This window comes from Anser anser, assembly GCF_964211835.1.
Source record: "Anser anser genome assembly, chromosome: 4".
Taxonomy (NCBI): domain Eukaryota; kingdom Metazoa; phylum Chordata; class Aves; order Anseriformes; family Anatidae; genus Anser; species Anser anser.
The window spans coordinates 29,206,156-29,232,296 of NC_139724.1; the positions used below are offsets into that span (position 1 = coordinate 29,206,156).

Genomic DNA, 26,141 nt, shown 5'->3' on the forward strand with positions numbered 1-26,141 from the left:
GAATCATTAATATCAAAGGTGAAGACTAGCTTAGCTCTTAACTCTCATTATGATTCTATTACTGTAAAAAACACCAGTACAAAGTAAACAAGTTAGTGAAAAGTATTTTGTTCATCAAAACATAGAGCAGAGAAAAACAAAAACTAGAACTAGATGCAATAGCATAAAAATTATTGCTGCTTATTTTTTTCTCTCTTAGATGTAAATGTGTGGTTTCTTCTTCTAGAGGATGCTTTGTGGCTTCTCCATAGAATTTAATCTTCATTTACAGTAAGCTTAACAAAAGGCATAGCTGCAGAATTACTTAAATCAGCCTGAAATTTGAACTTGTAAATAAAATTGCATTAAATATATCTCAGTTTCAGGGAACGACCAGTAGAAGATGCATTTCCAATTTATTCTTGGATACACTTGACATGTTTTAAACTAGTGTTCTAATGAAAGGGAATACATGCAAAAATATGGTGTAATATTTCATACAGATTGTGGTTTTTTAAATTGTAATTCTTGCCAACAGTTTATACTGAGTATTCCTAAATGTGCCACACCAGCACATCCTGACAATTTGGGTATTTGAAATTATTAATTTTATGTGTTTATACAAGTGTACTTTGTGCATAATGCTTATATATAATTTCCACTTCTGTAGATAAGGAGGCAGAAGTATTTTATCACTGATTTCATCTCTGTCCTATGATATATAATACCATATAGGTGATTTGTTTCCAGTAAGCACGGTATTCAAGTGACGACATATGCTTCCTGTTCAGTTTTCAACAAAAATTATGATCCATAACAGACCTACTCCATACATGCTACTGGAAATTTTTATACAGCCATTTTTCACATATATGACACTTGGAAGCACATTTCAGGTCTTTGTCCTAAAAAGAATCCAATCAAGCAGACTTTATTTCCACACTGATACAACATAATTATTTTGCTTCAGTCTGAGGTTCTCTGCGCTTCAAAAAACACGGTGTCACCTGTTTTTCATAATGATGTGTTGTTGGGGTTTCACTGTCTTTTGGCTTAGTCATATCAATACTCTTTGTGCAGCTCTCTCACTCTGGGACATTTAGATTTCTCTCTTCCTTAGGGACAGAATAATTAAATATTAAATAGACACCAGAGTCGGTTGTTCAAATATAATAATGATATCCTCACAGATGGGAATTTATTCAGTCCTTCTCCTTAATAGTCCATCAGACCAAGCAAACAGTGGGGCAAGTGTGTGCTCTCACATACATGTGCACTCATGGGAGAACTGTGGGAATGTCATATGAGTGAAAGCTGGTGAGTATACAGAAATATTTTGAGGCTTTAAGTCCTGCAGCTGGAGGGATAAGTAGAAATAAATACCCCTCTTCAGAAGAGAAAATCTAAACTATGAATACTGATACTGACTAGTTTGTAACTAAAATACTGCAAAATCCAGTAGCAAAGGAGATGCATGGTTTGTGCTTCACCTTTCCTCAGGCTACATTTGCATCTACCTCCTTCCAGACAGTTAGGAGCTGCTGGCTTCAGGGCTCTGCAGCTTCTGGAAAAAGACCAGCTCCCCCTGGGTTTCAGTCGCCTAAGTCAGTGAATCAATGAATAGTGTTATGTTTTTCTAGGAACTAAATAACATTTTTATTAACAAAGTGATAATGCCTAAAAAGATGATCCTGAAGCATTTGAAGAGAGTCATGAATCAAAAATATTGCAGGACTGCAATACAAAGAGTTTTGCAAACTATAATCCATCTGGTAATTCAAAGCTTAGCTACCAATGCTTCTGGGTATAGAGGAAGAGTGGAATTTTGTGTAGAACTTCGACCTATAAAATAAAGCTTAACATAGCTCAGTAAGACGAAAGAAAAGGAATTAGAAGCTTATTGAATCTACAACTCAAATTTGCCATTGTCTTTGTTAGTTTAATTTTTTAAATAGCAGGATAGATTTGCCACTCGTGATTTTGATTTTTCTTTAGTGGAAAGTAAACCTGCTTTAGTGATTTAGATTTCAAACCATTCTTTAGTATGATCATACTGAGTTTCAAAGGAGCAGAACAGTTTCATTCAGCCAAGTCATAAGTATATTTCTTCTCCTTCTTTCTGTGTTACCCTTTACTTTCTGTGTTACCCTCTGTGTCTCCCTTTACTCTGTCTCTCCAGAGGCAGATAGAAGGAAAGGAAAACAGGAGAGAAAGAAAAGGCTTGGGGAAAAATTGTGCAGGAAATGATTTGCAAAAAAACACAAAACCAAACCTTGCTGTGAAAGAAAACAGAACAGAAGTGAGCTTCTGATTCATTTAATGGTGGCTGGAAAGCCATCAGTCAGACAGTAATAATGTCTAGATCTGAAAGCAGGAACTCCATCGTGAATGACCAAAAGGGAAAAAAAAAAAGGAGCATAAGTTTCAGTTTCAAGTTGGAATGCCATCTCAAGGCAGATGTTGTAAGATACACCTGGCTATAGGTCAGGACTTGAGCTTGGGTCATTTTAACCATGTTTTTGATCTTTCTAGACCTGAGAAATTATCCAAATAAAAGTTAATGAAGACTGATGGTTCCCTTAAAAAGTTGCTTTGTTTACGAAGCAGGATTTTCAGATGAAAATCTGCAGACTGGATCTCCTGCTGAGTTTATTGCTGTGCAAACTGCTATAATCTTCTAAGGTATCTGTTCCTTAGTGTGCCATTATTTGATTAGGGTAGAGTTTCAGCTTTTTAACTGTATTGGCTGGTGGGATCTGGAGGATTCTGTGATGCATTGCTGCTGTAAAGCATACTTAGTGCGAGCATAAAAGCATTAGTCATATTCCCTGCCTGCCCTACCTTCCCGCAATTTTCAGACTTTCTGCTTAAGCAGTGTTGTAGGATGAGGAGCTTCTTGAAATGCCTTTGGCCATCCTTATTCAGAACAGAGGCATTAGAGGATTCATTTGCCTTTCTGGGGGTATCTCTGAGGACATTTTATGTCAGCTGTCCATTACATCTGGTTTGTTATTTTAAAGCATATGTCTATTCAGCTATGAATGCTTTGCATTTGTGGAACATATTGTTACCGAGCTCTCCTGTGAGGTGAAAATAGAGCCCTTTCCCCTTAAAAAGAACAAGAGCTGTGTTCCTGTGCTAGTTCCAACATGCAGTGTAAGCAGTAGTTGGTCAGTGAGAACTCCTCATTTTCTGTTTTTAACTGGGAAATTCTATCAGATCTCGAACATCTGGAAAGAGGCCATGTGGACTGGAAATTCTTACTGCTTTCATCATTTGCATGTCACTCTGCCCCCCATTTCTGTCTTTGAACTCTTTTAACATGGAGACACGTGATATTAGAGCCCCCTTGTGTGAGAGAAATGATTATCTTGCTTGTCCTGAAAATGCCATATTTACCAGTATTCTTTGTGGAAAACATATGACCAACTCCGGTTCAACATATCAAAAATAATTCAGTAAGCACCCTGTCATGTCTGTTAATTGAATTGCATAGCCTTGATGAGAGAGTTCATCTAAAGACAGCAAGAAGGTGGCCAAGACAGCAGAAGGTGGTGACTGGAGAATCTCTACTAACACCACTTTGGAAGTGCCAAACCTAATCAGCTGGAGTTGGCATTATCCCTCCAGCACCGTCCTGGTGTTGATGTCGTAGAGCAATAAGCTGCCTTGCTTATAAATGGATTGTCAGACAACTTTATTTTGAGTTACCATATTTAATTAAGCTGCTGATATAGTTTGCTATGATAAAATTAGTACGGTGCTGGTTTAGTTTTCCTATTCTGATGAGCTGTACAGTATCTGTGCCATCTGAAATAGACATCCGCTCAAGGGATACTATTTTTAAAAGAATTCATTATTCTTCCTGCCAAGTGGGACTGGAGTCCACAGCATCAACCTGATCCCTCTATTCAATAAGTGCATTATCTCAAAATATTCAGTGTGCTAAATAGCCACGTAGCAATGCAATAGCAATTATAATAATAAGACCTGTGTGCTTGCGACTGTTTCCAACATCTGTTGTATATACATTCCCGTTACAGCTTGTTATCTGGGTGGATACGGTATGAGCAGAATTTATTCAAATGATCGTGGTTTTGATTTGTCAGATTTGCCTGTAAAATAAATGGTGCCACCCAGAGGATTTTGTGTTTTGTTACTAAAGGTGTCAGTAAAAGATGACTGAAAATAACAGCTTATGTTATGAGCAGGGCTGATAGACTTGTTCAGTGATGTGTTTCGTATAGCAGGCAGTCCAAGGTAACACCAACTGAACAACTGTGTGCAGTGCTGTGCTTGTGTTACCTGGCCCTTCTGCTGCTCACATGAAGCAACGTGCTCTGCTGATACAAGGATATCTATTCTAGCATCTAACCAAGGACTTGCGCATGGCTGCATGCTGTGCCCTCTAATTATACCAACTAAATGCTCCTTTAGGTATCTTCCTTGTGCTGCTGGGCTGAACAGCATGTACGTTCATTAAAAATAAGTTTGTGAATTTTAGTTTGCAGGGGAGAAGGCTAAGAGGGAAAGAAATGAGGCAAACCTGGTGGCAGTGTTGGGACCGAAGAGCAGACAGGTGCAGGTTATGCTGACAGAACTTAGGGTGGAAGTGCAAAGACATTTTGTGGTAAAGGTTTGGGATGGTCTTCAGCTGAATTGGAACTGACAAGTTTTTAAAACCAGCTTAACTCCCCATGAGTGATTCTGTTGGCATGACGTGCGCTGGCAGGGACATGCTGGACATTAAGAGGGCCTTCCACTCCTATTTAATTTATAGAGATAAGGCTGGAGTTGTATATGAAATAAGGCTCTCTGGTGCCTGTGAGGCAGAAAGGGTCTATTTTTACTGCAAGTAGGCATCAGAAAATGAGTACCAGAAACACTTTTTTCTCAGTTTTAGAAATCGCTCCATCAGCTCATTAAAGGCTATTTTAAAGCAGATAAAACCAACATTTGTATTTAAAAGTTGTAGAAACCTACTGAATGGAACTTGCTGTGAGATCAGAACCTGAATTAGCTGGTCCATAACTTGACATGCTGGATTTTTTTTGCTTTGTTTCTGAGGATTTAATCAGTGCAAAAGCTTTTTGCGTGCTCAGATGTCAGGTTTGCTCCAATAGGGATTAGATGAACAAGCAAAAAGCATTAATTTTTCAGGAATTTGATGAAAATGTTTTTAGAAGAAAATAAACCTTGCTCTGAGTACGTGCAACTGAACGTAACGTCATTATGCCGGTGCTGGGGAACTAGAAAGTAAATGTGTCTGAGCAGGGCTGAAACAGTCCAGACCTCTTTGCAGCTGAGAGTGAAATGTAAGATTTAAGCAATCAAACTAGTAATGTAATTTTTATCTTAAAATAATTAGATTTCCACCTGTCTCCAGCCCTAAATAATAAGTGTAAAAGCTTTTCAAATAATTTGTTTTAATTCTTGTCTTGATTCCAACCCTCTTAAGACTTGCCTAGCTGGCTTCCTGCTTTAATAGCTGCTGGAAGTTTCTTGAACTTGTGCAGAACTACTGCACCATACAGTGCAGTTTTGCCATTCTCCTTGCCCCTTCAAAGCATAAGGCTTGTGGCTAGGTGGTGTAAATCTTGCCTTTGTGGCATGGGAATAACCTATCCACCGTTGAAGAGCAAGCCTGACCCCCTTATATTGCACTGAACTTGAAAGAAGCACTGGTACAGTCCTGCAGCTGCAAGGCAGGGGGGGAAGGGGAACTAGTCACAAGGGATGAATTCAGTAGTACACCCTACACCCTCGACTCTGGGGCTGGGTTTCTTCAGCAGTTCTTCACCTGGTATATCTGGAGGGATATTTTCTCACACAGTAGCAGCATGTAGCCCGACAACATGGCTCTGCTGCTCATGTCTGCATCTTTCTTCATTAAGTAGCTGTGCAAATAACTTAAGGTATGCCTAAGCACTTAAAACTAATCACAGAGACTGAGGTGGAACAAGATTATATACCCAGCCATCCGTATGCCATCTGTTTCTCATGTGTGTAAGAACATTTAATATTCTTTCACAGAAGATGTAACTCAAATGTTGCTTTTATAGAAAAAGATTTGAAATATAAACATGTTATTTCATTGATACTTGTCCTTTTTTTCCAGCATTAGACTCTAGACACTCTAATGTTCCTCCACTGCCTGGTGGACCAAGTCATTGAAACACCATTTGAACATAAGGATTGTGTTTAAATGCTTTATCAATTTAATTTCTCATGTTAGCTTCATTTTCATACCTCCTAAGTTTCATTTTGTGGAACTAGTAGTAAAGAACTAGTAACATTTTGGTGTTGATATATTAGCATATAAAGAAGTAAAAAGGGGTGCTTGAATTCCTAAAGCTAGATTATTTTGATTCAAAAACATTGTTCTTAAGTCTCTCCCAGTAGTCGATTAAGAGCAAGAATGCAAAGCAATATAAAAGATATTGATTACCTTGGATAAAAGCAAAGTGTCAGAAGACACTTGCTGTATTTACTTATTTTTGCTTGTACACCTAATTTTCAAATTGACACCACAAAAATGTTTCTGAAAGGTGAGCTAGGAATAATTGCAATTATGGACCCTGCATATAACTGAATTTGATTTACTAGTACAAAATCTTGGGATGACAGTCTTTCTATCTTTGTGTTATTTGTGCTTTGTATCTTTGTACTATTGCTTAATAGTCATTCTTTCCCTGTATATGGTCCATGATGTTGTGATACTCTTAGGCTTATACTATTTTGTCTCCATATTGAAAGATAATATCCTTAACAGCTAAAGGAACATCATGGCCTTAAGAATGCTATATATTAAATCCTTTTCCCACAATACTGTACCACGTGAATGAAGAATCACAAAGCCTGGGATTTAAATTTGGATTCCATACAGTTATGCTGCCAGAAGAATGTGAGGCAGATTGAAATGGTTTGCTATTAACGCCATCAAAATATGTTTTCAGTGGAAGTATTGAGCAACTGAGTTTGCAATTTGTAGCATCAACCTTATGAGCAAAATGCTATATACTAAACATGTTTTATCTCTCTCCTGCTGTTTGAGAATGTGATCAGCTCTGTAGAGTTGCAGCCTGCACTTTGGTCTTCTCAGCCTCATCAGTTTCGTATTTTTCAGTTCTTCTAGAAGACATGATTGCCTTGAAAACCTTTTAAAACATACTTTAATTTTCTCAGTGTTCTGTTAATCCACTTGTCGTAGGTTTACTTCATGCTTATCATCACTCAGCATAATGTAAATGCCCTTCATTCCATTTTGAAAGGAATCATCATGGTTGTTCGATTGCATGAAAATAAAAACATCTTTCCCGTCTGACATTTACAGTAGATGAAAACCAAACCGAAGTCTCAAATGTTGAAAGCTGCTTCCTCAAACAGTGACAAAAAGTAGTCATGAGCAAACGAGAGCTGAAACACTTCAGTCATATTTAGTTCCACAAATAGGTTTTGCTTTTGGTCAGGCTTCCTGTATTTTGTGATCTTGCATGTGTTCAAGAATACGCTATGAACAGCAGTAGCAGTTACTTTAATTTTGTAATCATGTGGCAAAGCAGTAAAATATCTGCAATGTATTTCATGGACAAAGATTCCAAACTGTCTAACTTATTTCAACAGGCAAGCAGCCCTACAACAGGAACAGCTCCCAGGAGTCAGTCACGATTGTCTGTCTGCCCTTCCACTCAGGACATTTGTAGGTATGTGCTGAGAAAAGTATACTTTAATCTGCTTGATACTTGTTAGCTGTTGTCTGTATTAAATAGTATGTAGCTCTTGCTTGTGCTTAGCACTGTTCATAATTTCATAGACTTTAGTTTTCATTTGATCTCCTTTGTTTCTGGTTTTGCTTTTCAGTCTCATGTTTTTTGAATTACAATTCATGTTCTCATTTTCATCCTTTTTTTGTGACTTTTCTCTCTCTGTTTCTTTCCACATACCCTTATCATTTCCATCCCTTTCCTTCGCTTACTGCTTCGTCTAGATCTACTGCCTTGCATGATTTGTCAGAAGATGAGCTTGAACATGCAACCCCTGTCATGGTGCTGACCCCTTCTAATAGGGAGTCTAGTAGGAAACAAGTAAAACGAAGGTTTAGGCGGAAAAGAGAGACTGGAGACAATGGTGAGCATACAGAAAAGGGGAAAGACTGTAAATTACATCCCGAGGCTGCAAAATCCAGCTGGAATGCATCTGATTCGTCATCATCATCAGATGAGAGTCAGTGGGCTCAGGCTAGGAGGAGAGCAAGAGAAAAAGCCAGAATGTCCAGGAGAGGGAAAAGGAATAAGGGAACATGCAGTAACCAGGACGGGTCCTCAAACAATAATGCTGTTGAACTTGTCACTCTGGGGACAATGGGGAAAAAGAAGCAAGAGGTATCTGACCCTGAAAATCCTACTTTAAATCATCGCAGAAGAAGGGTTCCGAGGTTTAAGGAATCACAGTCTTCAGCATCATCTCAGGAAGCAAAGATCTCCTCAAGAAAATGTGGAAAAAGCAAGGAGAAAAGCTACTGCAGAGATCGGCAGCCTGCATCTTCTTACCTTAGACGCAATAAAGATATGAAGGACTCCTTTGCAGAGGCAGGCTCTGGCAGTGATGCTCTGGCAGTCCCAGATAATGGAGCACCTGTTGGGGCAGGGCCCACTGTGACTGATGCTGTTCAGAAGCCTCCAGTGTTGTATGATGACTGGTCTGATGATTTAGAAGTATGCAGGTTAGTCCTCACTAAGAAAGATTTAACGTTCTTACAAGGAATTTCTCACCACCATGAGCTACTTGCCCTTCTCTTGACCACTTTCTGTCACTGTTTCTCAGTCGTAAACTGCTAGGCAGGCTGTAAGAAATAACACAAAAACCTCTGCTATAGAGAAGTTAGCATGTATCAGTTTGAAGGTACATTTCTCTTACTTAAAAACAGTAATTCTGCAGGGAAACCAAATGTTTTTCTCTGCTAGGTTTTACCTTATGAAGGTGGAGGCAGCATGCACTCCGGCAAAGTATGGCTGTGTTTTAAATCTGCAGCCAGAACCAGAGAATGAGGCAGAGTGCCAGGTAGCTCAATACAATGGGATACAGAGTTTTTCGCTCTGAGGTGATCAGTTCGAATCTAGCTTTGGTCCCTCTTTGTCACTTTTCATCGACTTACATGGAGTAAGTTTATGGTCTTGATTCAGTGTCCTCTAGAGCTGCCATTACCACAGCAATCTGATGGATGGTGCCTGCAAAGCAGACTTTCCAGTCAGGCATAAGTTGTATGGTACTGTGCACTGCTGAACACCGCTACGCTGTGAACATGTAGAGGCTGTTCGGTAGCTATCACAAAGATTGGAACAACACAAAGGATGCTTGGGAAGAATAAGTTTTAAAATAAGCTTTGAGAACGAAAAAGCAACTCCAACAGTTCTCTCTAGTTTGGAGAAGAATTGGTGTCTGACAGTTTGATATCATTGTGGTGAAGCATGCTATCAAAAGGTGTGCATTTTTCCCTGGAAATGAGGGCAAGCTGGCTGCTTCTGAACTAATGCCTCAATTTGGAGTAGAAAACTGTGGGGAATTGAGTTACTTAATTTGGTGGTAAATGAAAATGTGCCGTCCCGTAAGTTTAACAGAACTGAAACAAGTATTTCTTTTTTTTTTTCTTTCTTTTTTTTTTTTTTTTTTGAAAACTTGTGTGCCAACGTTGACTCTCATCTACAAAGTGTAAATGAGGATCAGACTTAGTTTCTTGATATGGTAACCAAAAACTTCTCACTTTTCTTTGCTGGGAAGAAATTTGCATGGAAATGTAAACAGTCAGAATGAGGAAGTTGGGTATACCATGTCATGCAGTTTCACAGTATACTTCAACCTAGCAAGCAACACACTGCAAAGATCCTAGTGTTAAAAAGATAAAGGATAACATGCAGGCATTGTGCTTTTTCATAGCAAGAGAGAGAAGCCATTACTTATACAGCTAGTGCCATGCACTCTTTGTTACACTTACCAAGCAAGAATGGGTGTTTCAACTGTCTGACCATTGTCTGACGTGATAATTTAAGAGTCTTCTGAGTAAAGTCCAACTGTGTCTGTACATCAGCTTGCACAATGGGACCACACCACAGGCTTGGGACCTCTTTACCTTACCGCTACTGCTGTCTCTTTGTATTTCTGTAACTGTGTTATATGTTTTTGAAGCACTTCAAGTATGTCTGCATGGTACGGTGGAGGGAGGTGCACAGATAACTACTTCAACAGCTGCAGAGTTGTCTTAAGTTTTTGAACAACTAAGCCAGCATGTATTGAAGATCCACTGTAGTAGGGACAGTACCTAAATAATAGGGCCACTTAGTCATTATTAACTGAATATAAATACTCAAAAACAGAAATGAAATTATTTCAGTATGGGTATTTCTACAGGCTTGACTATACCATATAAAAAAAACTAAAAGGTAAATTAAAGTCAAAGCTTTGTAACTGTCTCATATAGATTCATCCTCACTGCTGCCTGAGTCCATAAACTTAGACATTGCTTTCAGACAGAATGTGGGCTCCAGTCTTCTGTCTGTCTTCTTAACCCATTCAATTTTATTATAATAATTCAGACACTTTTTGCAAGACTTGAAGCTTGTTCAAGGATGGAATTTTTGGACATGCATGCAAACATTTCTGCCTGGCTCTTGTTTAGTAGAGGAAGGTTGACAGCTTTTGATAGGGGTTGTTCCAGTGCTTGCTATCCATGGAGGTGCTCTTTGAATGACAAGAGTTAAACTCAGCTTGGTCTGTTGTGCAAAATTTGTCAAGAATCGTGATCTTTTCTTCATTTTCAGGGTAATGCTTTATTATTTGCTGCCATTACTTAGGTGTATTGTAATGATGATAATGCATTGAGGAAGAATGTTACAAAATCAGTAGCATGTTAATTTCTCGTAGCTGGTAAGTTATCTTACAGTTTCCAGACAGCTGAAGAAAAAGGAAGACATGTTGTTACTACTGTAGTTTCTGGTTTCCAGGACAGGCCTATGCGCTTTGTTAACTCACGATCTGTGGCATTTTTCTCTTCATATTCACAAGCTTGCTTCTTGTGGAAAAAAAAATAATTTTCATTTCAACAGTGATTTGCATGTATACAGTAACCACTTTTCTATGTGAGAAGTATAAGAAGCTTTTTTGTTATAATTGTTCTAAGACTGGAATTACAACAGCTGTTTGTGATGTGGAAATTATGTTTTCTTGAGGTGTTTCTTCATCTTTTCATCAAAAATATTCCTGTTTTCTAATTGATATGACAAAACCATCTGAGAGGAATGTCCACACACTTACCAGATTGGGTGAGTGTGTGGAAGTAGCAGAGGAATCTTAAACCTCTCCTGGTGCCAGTTATTTTGTCTCTAAGTGTTTGGGTAGGTAATTTATTTATTTATTTATTTATTTATTTATTTATTTATTTATTTATTTTTGCTTTACTTCTTTGGGAATTACTGGCAGTGGAACACGTTGATATGTGCACTTAAGGCTGTAAGCAGTTTCTCCCATGAGCATATAGCTGTATGAGTGGGAATGTGACAGGGCACATCTTGTTCTAACATAAGCACATTAGTGACGAAGAAAAAAGTGTGGTACTGTGGCACAATACATGCTTCAGCTAGTCTAACACAGACCTCTTGGTCATTTCAAGTGAGACATTTCCCTTTCTGGTGTCACTGTTTATCAGTTTCCAAAATGATGAAACAATGACATGACATTAATGATGATTTTTACAACCCTTTCCCTGAACTAATTCCTTTCTTCTTGAGTTCATTAGAAGGCAAGGTTTCTGCTTTTGTGATTATGGACAACTACATAAGTTCTGGCAGTGTGAGTTGTAATAGCACCTACTTTTTATTTATTTATTTGTGTATTTTTGAGTTTCACAAAGTAGGCTTTCGAAATCATACAGTTCCCCTTTTCCTAATCTGCCTTGTTTCTGAGATTTTCCTCATGTATATTTTACTCTGCAATTTGCCATGTGGCTTGAGGAGCAACCTTAGAAGTATCATCAAGGGTAATCTCCATGAAGATAAAAGCTGTGTTTGGGACACAGTAAAGTGAATGGACTGGGAGGATTTTGTCCCATGGTTTTTCACATAGGAACTACCAAGGAAAGAAGAACTGTTAGTTGATGTTACAGTAATAGTTAGTGTATCATAAGAGTATCATTTTTGTATTGACACTGAATTAATGGTGTGGTATATATATTATTTATGATGGAAGAATTCTGTTTGACTAATTATGTTTTCAGTGGAAAATCTTTTTGTAGCACTAATGCAGTCATTGCAGCAATAACACTGAACTATAGTTAGCTGAAAGAAGCCACACACATATAAACTAGATGGAATTCCTCACTACGAAAAGATACATATCAGAAGTACAATGCTGATTTTTTAACTCCACGATGACTCTCAATGTAGTCAGGTAAAGAAATGACATCATTAGATGATGATAATTAGAAATTACTTTTAAATAGAGCACCACATACATGAAGACTGTTAAGAATGGCTAGAAGTAGTAAGGGAGTTAATGAGGTTGGTTAAAGAAATCTGCAGAATCTACTTTAAGTATCACTTTTAAAATTCAGCTTTAAAAAGCTAGAGAATTATTTGAAAGGCAGTTATAAACTTAGAAGAGGATTAATATGGGTATTTCTGTGTGTTAACACAATCATAGATAGGAAGAAATGGTATACATTGCCCTTGACAAGAGACAGTAAGATTAAGTAGTTTATCTCTGTGAAATCAAGTGTTTTAACATTTCTTTCCCGTAATAGTACTTTGCAGAACCTGCAAATGTGCAGGTCTTGCATAAAAAACCTTAGGTCCTCCATTATTCATGTAGTAGAGTGCTCGAGAATCAACAAGCAGAAAGCCTCTTGGGAGAGAACAAGTCTTCAGAGATTAGACTTGAGGAAAGAAGAGAGAGATAAACAGAGGATAGATGTATAGACTCGAATACTACCATTGAAAGTGAATACTCATTTGAAGTATTTATACTGAAACAGTGAAACTGGATCCAATAAATAATTGAAACTGTAGCGCAGAACACACGGACTTGAAATACCATCCAGATTCCTCAAAAATCACCAAGAAGTGAAGGATGCTGAACTGCCAGCCTGTAGTGTTTGACTGAAGAGGGTGTTTAACCTGCTTCTCCCTGGGATGTTAGCATCTTCCTCAGGGTCTTAAGATGATACATTCCTTCATTAGGAGCCAGATCTCTGAACCTTGTCCTGCATGTTGGCTGCTCAAAAGAATTATTGTTGCTGCTTACTTTCCTGTTTAAAGCCTTCTTTTTACAAGGTGACTTTTTTATAGGAATCTCCTCGCCTAGATGATGGTCTAGTGGTTCATCAGCCTATGAATCAGTATGAAATCCTGGTTAATTCTTTTCTTTGCCTGATGGTTCAAAGCTCCATCTGTCACCTCTTTAGCCATCTGGTTATGCAGTCTCTTTTGGAAGCTCTCCATGGTTTGGAACAATGCAAGAATAGCTGAAAGCAAGCAAGCATGTCTTTGTTGTGGTTAGGGTCACATACGCAGGAAGAAGTGACTCCTGGTTTCTGTTTCTTTCTGTCAAAACCTGTTTTTTTGGTTTTTTTTTGTTTTTTTTTTTTGTTTTTTTTTTTTAAATCTACAATCTAGTTAATGCAAATAGTTTTAATAGCACTGCATCCTGCCAGTAAGTTTGGATGAGAGGAGGTTTTAAGGGTCCCATTATTAAATACTGAAAGATAGTATACATTCTGTATGGAGTTTAGTTATTTAAAGATTTGACTTTCACTGGGCAGGCAGAAAGAAATCAAAATCCTTTTTTAAATCACAGTCCTTAGTTTCTTAGGCTCATGTTCAGTGTAGTAAATCTTGTCTGACACATATGCTGAGATGCAGTGACAGTGCATCTGAGGCAGAAATTACTTGTAACTCTTTAGATAGTTAAATATCCTTTTTATCACCTATAATGGAATATTAATTGAGGACAAGAAATGTTGACAAAATAAATGATATAGTGTGCTTTTGCTAATGTAGTTCGCTCTTGGATCTCTTAAAATTTTGATCACGTTTAGAGACGTTAAGAGAAAGCTTTGCCTAAACTGTTATGAAATTATACTGGTGTGGTGCAACATTTTGAAAATGTGTTTTTCTCTAGTCAGATAAAGGCAGCTGACTGTATGGTATAATGGAAGGGCAGGTTTGACAGGGAAGAGGTATACAAATTGATTACATTCGGTATGCAGAATTAATGTGCTTCATTCACACTACGTTTAAATGGAGAGGAAGACCAATTTGGCATTTAGATCACTTTATGATTTAACAGTGGAATAAAATGGAAATGAGATCAGAAAAAAAAAAAGCTTGCAAAATAAAAACAAGAGAAACATGGCATGCTGTAGTCAATTGCTAGGTGAACATATTTATTGATTTTTTTGTTGTTGTTTAATGATAAATTATGCAGGAACAGTGTTAGATATTTTTTCAGTTTATTTTTTATGAATGAGTTACTTATTTTCTGTGAGTTCATAAAGTGTTTGCTTTACAGTTTTAGGTTCTAGCTACAGTGTTCTGTAAGCACCATATTAGCTGGCAGAAAGAGAAAATACCCTTTTGGGGACAGATAAACAATTTTTGGTTTTTGGTTTTTTTTAGACTACTAGACAGTAACAAGCAATTTGGGGAAATCTTTTACAAACCTGTGGAATTATTTCCTTTTGGTCCAATTAAGATAGCCTAGGAGCACATGGTAATTCATGCTGGCAGCTATTAATCTGCACAGCCAAAACCAACGCCAGGGATTCACTTCATCCAACATTTTTCAGCTATGCTCTTTCTCCCTGAAACAAGCTCTCTTCAGTAACAGTTAGATCTAGCTATGATATGTACCCATCAAACTGGGTAACAATCTAGCTTTGCATAATCATTATGAGTCCAGATATGCTTTCCTGTGATGGGCAGGATTTTGACTGTTTTCAGTCCCTTCTCATCTAAAATAATATTATTTTTGGAATAGACATTATCCTCCTTAAGCATGTTTATATGGAGAAGCTATTTTTGCATTTTAATAGGAAGATCTATTTGAAATGTGAAGGCATTTGTATTCTACAGGTATACTTTCTGAAAGAAAGAAGAAAATGAGAGTATGGGTATTGGGCACTGGCATTAATTTATTATTATGCTTTTGGTCACAGTGTGTAGAAAGTGGCAGAAAACATGTGCCAATCACAAAGCTCCTGCTAATTTTGTTACTGAAGGGATCTCCATAAGTTCAGATAAGGAGCCTGCTTTTAAAACCTGTTTTTAAAGCAAATTTTGTTCAAGAATCACAGAACGGCTGAGGTTGGCAGGGACCTCTGGAGGTCGTCTGGTCCAATCCCCCGAGTGAGCAGGGTCACCTAGAGCAGGTTGCACAGGATGGCATCCAGGCGGCTTCCGAATATCTCCAGAGAAGGAGACCCCACGGCCTCTCTGGGCAGCCTGTTCTAGTGCTCTGTTACCCTCACAGTAAGGAAGTTTTTTCTCATACTCATCCAGAACTTCCTGTGTTTCAGTTTGTGCCCATTGCCTCTTGTCCTGTCACTAGGCACCACTGAAAAAAGTCTGTCCCCATCCTCTTGACACCCTCCCTTCAGATATTCGTACACATTGATCAGATAACCTCTTAGACTTCTCTTCTCCAAGCTAAATAGGCCCAGCTCTCTCAGCCTCTCCTTCTATGACAGATACTCCTGCCCCCCTAAACATGTTAGTAGCCTTCCGCTGGACTGGCTCCAGGAGATCCTTGTCCCTCTTGTACAGAACTGGACACGGTACTTCTGATGAGGCCTCACCAGGGCAGGGTAGAGGGGCAGGATCACCTCCCTCAACCTGCTGGCAGCACTCTTCCAAATGCCGCCCAGGATCCTGTTGGCCTTCTTGGCCACAAGAGCACAATGCTGGCCCATGGTCAGCCTGCTGTCCACCAGGACTCTCAGGCCCTTCTCTACAGAGCTGCTTTCCAGCAGGCCAGCACCCAGACTGTGGTGGTGCTTGGGATTATTCCTCCCTAGGTGCAGGACCCTGCACTTGCACTTGTTGAACTTGGTGAAGTTCCTCACTGCCCAACTCTCCAGCCTGTCCAGGTCCCTCTGAACGTCAGCACAGCCCTTTGGGGTATCAGCTATTCCTCCCAGCTTTGTGTCATAAGCAAATTTGCTGAGGGTGCGCTCTGTTCTGTCATCCAGGTTATTGATAAGTAACCAGAACAAGACTGGACCCAGTACTGACTCCTGGGGGACACCACTAGCTACAGGCCTCCCATGAGACTGCACTGCTGAACACAACCCTCAGAGCTCTGTCATCCAGCCAATTATCAATCCACCTCACCATCCACTCATCTATCCCACACTTCCTGAGCTAGCCTATGAGAATTTTATGGGAGACAGTGTTGAAAGCCTTGCTGAAGTCAAGGTAGACAACATCCACTGCTCTCTCATCATCTAGCCAGCCAGTCATCCCATCATAGAAGGCTATCAGGTTGGCTAAGCATTTCCCCTTGGTGAACCCATGCTGACTACTCCGGATCACCTTCTTTTCCTCCATGTGCTTGTGATTGTGAGGCTACTTCCAGCCGTCTTTAGAAGGCTTCATCTACTTCCTCTTCCTGATGAGGTGGACTGTAGCAAACACCCACAACGGTATCAGACATGGCCTGCTCTTTAATCCTTATCCATAAGCTAAATGACGGTAAAATATGCTTTGGTATATTTTTGAGAAAGTCTATGAAAGCTGTCTGCACTACCTTGCTGTAGCTAAACCCATTGTCTATAGGCAGTGGCCAAAAGTCCTTGAAAATTGTATTGGCTGTTTGGATGGCTTCTTACGGGTTGGTCTCTAATACAGTCAAGGAGTTCTGGTAATGCAGGATTGCTGCAAACTTTTTTCAATCAGTGCTGTGCATAACGATGAGATTCTTGTATAGCTTGAAGCACAAGGATGGCCATGCTGATTCATTCTTGTCCTTAATCAGCCTGCTTTGACAATTGTCATCTACAGAAATCAGCTGTATAGGTAATGACATAGAGGAGTGCTTCCAACTGATTTTCACAATGCAAACAAGACTCCTGCATTTTCTACGTTGCTACAGCAGCACAGAAATTGGCCTATTTTCTTAATTACCAAAGAGTAAAGTGGATTAGTGAAAGACAGGTTAGGATAACTGCTGTTTTTCCAATGACGGTAGAGATGAGCAGCTATTCTCTTTAATGAGAGCAAAATTGTTACCTTGCATGTGAAGAAAAAGCTTCAAACCTGTTGGAATCTATTTGTATCTCTTGAAATAAGCAGCTCAGGTGGTGAGTAACCACTTTAGAGTACCTAGCATTTCTAGATCATAATTTTGGTTGCTGTGATTTTGCCAGACTATACCACTGTGAGGGAAAACTTAAATTTTCCTTGTGAAATCTTTGCTTAACACAGATTGTAGTTGTCCTTTTAAAATGAGGTTATATAAGAAGTGTTTGTATGGAAAAAAAAAAAAACTTAATTCCATGAGAAATGAAGGACAGTTATCCACGATATCTTGCTGCTTTTCTGAAAAAGAACCTAAATCCAATTAGCATGTGAATGTCTACAAACTGTGCCCATCTCACTTCGTACTTCCCTTCTTGCCTTATAACTTTTGCAATGAACAGGACCAGGGGAAGCAAGGGAAAATACTTCATTTTCATGGAATTAAAGAGAGTGTGATAATACAAAATTCTGAAGACGCCCTACTTTTGAGTTCTTTGTTTAGCATTGCTGTGGTGCAGCCCCGTCAGGCAGCTCAGCACCCCTCATCTGCTCACCCACCCTCGCCAGGTGGGATGGGGAGAGAAAGGGAGAGGTAAAAGTACGAGAGCTCAGGGCTGGGGCAAGGACAGCTCGATGGGGAAGGCAGAAGCTGCGCGAAGCAAAGCCTGACTGGGCCCCACTGGCTGCTTCCCACCGGCAGGCAGGTGCCAGCTGCTCCAGGCCAGCAGGACTCCTCACACGGGGCGGCTTCTCGGGGAGACAGATGGCATCGCTCCCAACATCCCCCTTCCTCCTCCTCAGCCCCGGCTGTCACCGCTGAGCGTGAGGCCGGGCGGTGTGGGACATCCCCTTGGGCAGCCTGGGCCAGGTGTCCTGGCTGGGTCCCCTCCAGCTCCTGGGGCACCCCCGGCCCCTCGCTGGCAGGGCAGCGCGAGGAGCTGGGAAGGCCTCGCCTCTGGGCCAGCGCTGCTCTGCAACAGCTGAACGTCTGCGTGCTGTCATCACTATTTCATCAAAAATCCAAAACACAGCATTGTGTGAGCCTCTATGAAGACAATCAACCCTGTCCCAGCCAAAACCATGACAAGCAGCACCTCGTGATTTGAATAAATAAGAAGTTTATATATGATATATAGGTCAATTATGTTTATATATACATATGATGTCAATATGCCCTTCATTGAAGAAGAAGGTATAACTTAAATTACTAGTATCTTCACCTACTCCGTTTACATAGTCATTTGGGTACAAAGTTTAGCATGTCACATACAGTTTCTCAATCAAGCATTATCTGTGAGGCTTTCAGCATCATTTGGATATGCCTTAAATACAATTAATATTTTGAACAAAAAACTCCCTTGGGGGGAGGAAGTAGAAGAGGTTGGATGGGGGGAAGGTGTTTTTAGTTTGCTTTTATTTTGTCACTGTTCTAGTCTGCTAGTGATAGGCTATAAATTATATTAATCTCCATACATTGAGTCTGTTTTGCCTGTGACAGTTCCTTTGGGGAACGAGAGTGAGAGAGTGGTTGTGGTGAATTTAGCTGCCCATCAGGGTGAAAATACCACACATTTGGACTTACATCTCCCTCTAAAAATTTTATGAATTGAACAGAAACATAAAATAGTTCAGGAATTGGGTTTCGTGTAGGCAACGTACAAAAAATCCACAACAGTTTTTATATGAGTTATGCAAAATTCTTCACAAAGACTGATTTTGTTTTCAGTTTAACATTTTTGATTTTTGCTGAAAATATGTTTTTCTTTTTGCTAATTTATTGCATTATATGAATCTGCTATGTAAGAACACCCTTTAAATATTTTTTTAATAATTTGTATGCACAACGTTGGTATAAATTTCTCCATTTGGTACATTTGTGTGCAGCAGTTGTAGAAGCAATTCTGTGCTAGAGAAAGTTTACTGGGAAATTAAAGTACTGCCATATAAAACAGAAACTTAAGCATGAGAAAGACTTCATTGTTAGAGTATTCTTTACTAAAATTTCATAGTGAGCTTTCTTAAAAGAAAAACACTTTGATCTCGTTGTGTAGGGGTGTGTTTGTAGGTGCGTATAAAATAAAATACATCTGTCTGGCTCAGATGATCATCTAATAACTCTCTGTATATACTCTGTTGTCTGGTGTACACATGATTCTTGGAGCCTGGCCTCAGCACAGCCATGGTACTCATCTTTTTCCCTTGACAAGCAAGGCAGGCATCTTTAAAACACTAAGCTGCCAAACCTACAAAAAAATATTCAGGCTCAGTGCATGACTACAAAGGGATTCTAACTAAAGGGATTCAGTCAGATAGCTGACTTCCTTCCCTCCCCTCCATTTCCAGATAGTCAAAGGTATTGCTTTATAATGAAGGCCATTTTTCTAGGGAAAGACTAGAAAGTTGAGAAAAGCTGAGCATGCAAGTTCTGTAGGTCTGTCTGAGCAGGTAAAACTGCAGCTATTAACCATGATCAGTGGAGTGCTACAACTTGTAAATAAATCATTATAGATTTAGCTTTTTATTATTATTATTTATTTTTCGATTTGTAGTGGAGAGGTTTTTTTCATTCAATTCACTTCTGAAGTACTTAAGCAAATGTTACTTTCAGGATGAGGTCAGGCCTCTGAAGTGTCTGTGTCATGGATGAAAATTGTGAACAGCTGTGATCACGCAAAAATAGGCGACTAGAGTGGAAGTTCTCTGCCTCCCACCTGGTTTAGATATACTTCAGATAAGCCCGTGTTTTGTATCTCTACCTCAGCTCTGTTTGCACAGCATATTTTTCAAAACCATTTTTTTACAGTTTATTTTCTGTGATTTGTGATGATTTTGATATACATGGTAAGTAAATACAACACGGGGCAAAAACAATTGAAATTCTGTTTCAGTAGTCATTCTAAGAAAGTTACTACAAGCTATCTGGTCCAAGTCTTTAAAAAAAAATTAAACAGCTAGCCAACAATTTGCTTCAATAGCCGTTGGGCACCCAGGTATCTTTAAAGACTGTGCTTCTGAGTTTAGGTACTGCAAATTCCTTCTAAGCTAATTTCTTCTGGATAAACAAATAATGAAGAGCTGAATTGCACCAAAGAGCATTCAAGCTAATGAAAACCGTGCCTTTGGTTATTTTCTCTGGACTTTAATTCCATTAGAAGTTTTTCTCCTCATTACATATTTCATGGTTAGAAAACTAGAAGAGGTCATTAGATGATTTAGTTGGAGCTTCTGTATAATGTACGTACTTAATGTCAAGCTGTTATTTATGCATTTAGCTTATAACTTCTGTACCACGAAAGCACAAATAGAAAGTATAATTCACTGTTTTTTTTATAAAACTATTTCTACTGAAGAATACTTCTATTCATTTCAGATTTGCAATGTCACTTTATTTGAAGATCCCAGTGGAGTTTTAGGCTTGTATTTTAGCTCTTAAAATAATTTAAAACAATTCTGGTAAAAGTAGAAAAAAGACTCTTGGGCACCTAGTTTAGTTGTCTAATTTCTAAATAGTGTAAATGCTAAGCCTGTAACATAAATTATGTATAGCTTGAATTTAAACGAACAGAGAGTACTAGCTTTCCTTTGGGAAATAGCTTTAATTTAGAAAGAAAATGTTTTTTGTGTTAACTCTCAGCTGGGAATGCATTTGTTAGAGAAATAACTATTCAGTGTTTTGAACATTTTGTTTTACTTAAGCTGTAGGTTCAAGAAGAAAACAGCACGCAGCAAGTTTCTACATAAGAACTAAGCCACTGACTGACGTGTCTAGCTTGGCCGGGTTAGTAAAGAAAAGGCTGCAAATGGAGTCCTTGTAAAATGTCTGTCTCAAATACAGGGTGTCCAAGATAGAAGTTGTGGGTATTTTCTTCTCCCCCTGCTCCCATGGAGGTAGAAGATGCTGAAGAGCATATGGGCACCACTGCAGACACTGAAAACCTGGCTTTTGTGTACCAGGTTTCCAGAGATTCATTTTTTTGCTGGCTTTTTTTCTCTCTCGCTACGTATCTGGCGAAGCAGCTTTGTTCTGCTTTCCCGTGATTGTAGATTCATTTTCTCATGGCTCTAGGCTATGCTGTGAAGGAACAGCAGCTGTTCTTGATCCACAGATCTTTCATTTAGACACTGAGATGGCCCTCTCCTCCTGCTCGTAGACGTGGCAGCCTGTGTGTGCTGTAGCCAGTCTTTCGCTGGGCTGCCCTAAGTGCCAGCTGCACCTGTGGTGTGCAGAACGTGATCCTCCTTCCCTCGCCGGGCTGCTAGGAAGACTGGCTCACCGCAGGGCCCTTTTTTCTACCCCAGGAGCGATGTGGCTACAGTTTTCTGTGTAAAGGGAAGACCTGTTCCTCAGACCAGACGTGCTCCGACACTTCTGCATGCACATATCTGAGGGTGCCTTTCCTAAGTGCTCAGTTTCTAAGCTGAACGTTTTGTTTGCGTGACACATGGATCTGTGCTGTTGTTATTACTTCTCTATTTTGAAGTAACATTTTACAAGCGTCATCTTTTTTTTCCCTTCCCTTACATGCCAGTCTGTCTCTGGACATTCATGAAGGCTTGGGTGTTTTGTTATGTTTTTTTGTGAGGTGTTGTTGGAAGGAAGTTACTCTTTGTTGAAGCGAACCCTCCTTAACTTAAGTTTTTTGGTTACTTCTGCTTACTGCTGAGCTTTCTCTGCCCTCACAGGGATACTTGCAGATAAAGCTGGCCTGTGTTTCAATGAGCAAATGTTTCCCTGATGTGATCAGGAGTCTGGAATGGAAGAAGATCACTAAGACATTTGGACATAAGTCACAGAAGAAAGCCATTTGATTGTGGTCTTAGGACACTGATTATTTTATGCAAAACTGCAATGTGAAAAGCTTTGTATCCCACTACATGGTAATGACAGTTCCAGAACCAGCATCTGTCTTAGGGTGTGCTTACAGCTGTAGTTTTTGTTTCCCCAGATAAGGCAGATATCTACTTCAAAGGGACAATGAAGAATGAGAAAGGACCATGTCTTTTTGATACCTGCCTCCGAGAACGTGTATGCATGTGTGTGTGTGTGCTGTATGCATTGCTCCAGAGTACTCAAAACTGTTCTCTAATCCTTTTAACCGTGTAACTGCCAAGAGGTATCTTAGAACCTTTTTGTACTTTCCATGCTGGATATTTTCAGTTTGTCATTAGATTTTGCTGACTTTGATTATTTTCTTGTCATTACTTACAGACCAAGAACTACTTAGCCCTAACTATAAGACGACAGATATTTGTCTTAGAGGTTTTGCCATGCATAAAAGGGAAAACAGTATTATTTGTATTGATTCACCTTCAGCCCACATAGAAAGTTCAAAGGGAAATAGCTAAACGAAGAAAAATTACTGAGTGGCAGAAGGGAACAAGGAGTATGTTCCTGGGCCTTAATCTGAAAGGTTGTTGTCCTGGTTCCAGTTAGGACAGAGTTAATTTTCCCTCATAGTAGCTGGTAGGGTGCTATGTTTTGGATTAGGATGAGAAGAGCGCTGATAACATGCTGATGTTTTAATTGTTGCAGAGCAGTGTTTACACCAGGCCAAGGACTTTTCGGCTTCTCGCTCTGTCCTGCCAGCGAGCAGGCTGGGGGTGCAGCAGGAGCTGGGAGGGGACAGACCCAGGACAGCTGACCCAAACTGGCCAAAGGGGTATTCCATACCATCTGACGTCATGCTAAACAATATATAGGGGTGGCTGGCTGGGGTGGGGGGCCGGCTGCTCGGGGATAGGCTGGGCATCGGTCAGCGGGTGGTGAGCAATTGCATTGTGCATCACTTGTTTTCTTACACATTATTATTATTAATACTATTATCATTATCACTATTATTATTATTATTGTTATTATTATATTCCTGTCTTAATAAACTGTCTTTATCTCAACTCACCGGCTTCACTTTCCCGTTTCTCTCCCCCATCCCAGAGAGGGAGGGGGGAGGGTGAGCGAACGGCTGTGTGGTGTTTAGCTGCCAGCCGGGTTAAACCACAACAGTTGTGTACCTTGTGTTTCACAAATGTCAAGTCTGAAAATAAAAAAGCAGTGTCTAGAAAGTTCCCTCACGAGCTGTTGCTGTCCTTCCTGTCAGGATCTGTCACTGTGAGGGAGATGATGAAAGTCCCCTCATCACACCGTGTCGCTGCACAGGGACCCTACGCTTTGTTCATCAGGCCTGCCTGCACCAGTGGATTAAGAGCTCAGACACACGCTGTTGTGAACTCTGCAAGTACGACTTTATAATGGAGACCAAGCTCAAACCTCTTCGGAAGGTATGGTGCTTTTGAATTTAATTACACCTAAATGTCAAATGGCTGGAATGGCTGCACAAAGTACTAGCACATTTAAAGAAACATCTACCTGTCCAAAATGGCTTTGTACTTGCTGTTATTAAATCAGTCCCAGAAATCTTTTTTCTATATTTAGGTTAGTTAATTTACAGGAGGAGAGTGTTTTGAATAGAATCCCTTTTTGTGTGCATGCAGTGTAAATGCACAAAAAATAGTTTTTTTGCGCTTAGAATTTTTATCTTCTGCCTTTTGTTATTGGCTGATCTGCCTATTTTTAAGCCAGAAGGAAATCTTGCTCCTCACATTTTGTTCCTGAATAACACAGGCCAGCTCACCCAGTAACTCTTAGTTGAGCCCATAACTTTTAGTTGAGAAGGATGCTTATGCTACTGTGGAAATGGCAATTATGAAATAACACAGACAGTCATTTTAGCTGCATCTGTTCTAACTGTTACACTTGTGGGCAAATTAATGACTTGCACATTAAGATTAGTTAATGGAATCTAAACTACAGGGCGACCTTGCATCCTGAAAGTCAAATGTATGTTATCTGCACTCATCATCTGTTTTCCAGGATAAATCAATTTAATGGTACAAGGGTTGTCAGTATAGAGAAAGTAAAGAGTTTATTAAGCATATGTGGGTTTTGCTTTGTTTGGAGCGAATAATTTCTCCTCTAGATTTTCTCTAAAAATGCTCTCATCCACTTTGGATTTTGTTGCATCTTTGTAGTTTGAGTCAATCTAGAACATGGTGAGTTTTGATTTAAAATAAATTTCAATGCAAGATGCTTTGAAAAACATGTAGACACTATTAGCTTACAGCTAGTACACGCATATATAATGGTGTTTTGATGGCAAAAGATATTTTGGTTTTGTCAGCCTTCCACTGGTAGCAGTTCTGAAAAGAAGAGCAAATAGAATTCCTGTTCATTTCTCATCCGGAGAAATTATCTAGTAAGTCTCTGATGATAAACAGCAGTTGGAGAAAGTTGGGTCTGATTTGACAAGCAAAGCCTGTGATAAGAAAGGACAGTTCTCAAGTGCCTGGTAGATCTTGCCAGGTAGACTAGCAATTGAAACAGATGTAAATAAAAAACTGATAACTAAAAACTTAATTATATTGTCTCAATTTTTAGTAATAACAGATAAACTTTAGATAATGTGACAGGAAGGAGGTAATTGTGTAAAATCCCCTGCCTGTAGCGTCTTTTCTTTCCGTTTTTCTGTTTCAATAGAATTTGCTTTAACCTTCCACCTAACAAATACACTTGCTACTTTCCCCAAGAGAACATGCAGATATTTTAAGCAAAAACCTTTTCCTGATTGTGTTAGATAATAGTGTGTCTTTAAAAATCTGGAAATACAATTTGTAGCGTCCAAGGTGAAAAGGAGTGAATAATGTGCATAACTGTTGATATCAGAAGTAGCCACTTTAACTTTTTTTTTTTTTCTTGGAAAGAATTTAGTGGAATACTGATGGATTTAGAATGGTAATGTCATTCCTGCAAGTCTGTCATTTTTTAATTGAATGATTAACAACGTATTCTTTTCTTTAGCCTTTTCTTATCATTGCTTTTCAGGTATGTTTTTGATTTCCAGCACAGCAAAGATGAGCCTCTTCTTTCAGAGAGGATGTATTTGTTTCTGCTCAAGACAGCACTGTAGCTTATCTCACTGATAGTAAAAATCTGGCCACATCCTCCCTCTTCAATGCACTGCCAAAAATATTTTTTAATACAGTATGGAACCAGCATGTAATTACAGATCACGTCTTATGATTTGCACCCATTTCAGAAACCAAGAATAGGAAACTTTTTTCAAAGTTTTCAAAGTTAAAATTGTTTATGTTATTTACATTTATGGCTTTCAAACGTGACACTTTTCTTATGTTATATTAAACTGAATGTATCATCCTCAGTAAGTGTATACACTATCATCACTGTCTTTCTCAGATTTATGAAACACTATCCAGTTTATGAGGAGCTCTTTTATAACCAAGCATTTTGAGAGCTGTAGCAAAGACAAGGTAAGGGAGGAAAGAGATCATTAAGAGACTTGCCACGTAAGCACAGTTCCCTGGTAACTTTCCAGCAAAACATCTTCTATAAAAAATCATTTAAAATGCTTTTGATAGAAGCCTTGCATTTTTGCAAAAAAATGCAAAGATCCAATGAAGCACCATCGAGTTCCTTGCTGGTTCTTCATGCAAGAAGAGGAGCCTGAGAGCCCAGAACCTCAGCTGTGGGGCATTTTCGAGGAGTTTTGATTTTCTGAAGACTGGTTACCAGAGACTGGAGTGGAGTGAGACAGGCAGGTCATAAACCTGAAGCTCTCCACAATCCTGTCTTCTTGTTACAGGATCTGAAAATCAACAGGGTGTCTCTAGAACTTTGAGACTTTCTTGAGAGTGTTAGGTTTTGCTAAGGCTTGGTTGTATACTACACCCTGAGAGCCTTGAGTCACCAGCACAAGTCCAGCTTGGTAGCAGTAATTTAAAAATCCACGAATCTCGAAAGGATAGAAAATGAGGAATTCTCTGGTCTTAATGGCAGAGACATTACAGGCAGTGCCAGCTATTGTCTCC

General features: G+C 39.3%; 1 protein-coding gene across 31 annotated transcripts in view; it reads left to right on the top strand.

The window, feature by feature from the left end:
• MARCHF1 (membrane associated ring-CH-type finger 1) overlaps nt 1-26,141 on the top strand; it is a 239,566-nt gene that overhangs the window by 187,757 nt on the left and 25,668 nt on the right. For 30 of the 31 annotated variants that reach the window (XM_083834624.1, XM_083834621.1, XM_083834617.1 and 27 more), the window contains 3 exons: nt 7,603-7,682; nt 7,967-8,701; nt 23,357-23,537. In XM_083834624.1, coding sequence (XP_083690750.1) covers nt 7,603-7,682; nt 7,967-8,701; nt 23,357-23,537 — 996 coding nt within the window. The remainder of the gene's footprint in view (nt 1-7,602; nt 7,683-7,966; nt 8,702-23,356; nt 23,538-26,141) is intronic. The other variant, XM_083834623.1, reaches the window with a different exon arrangement.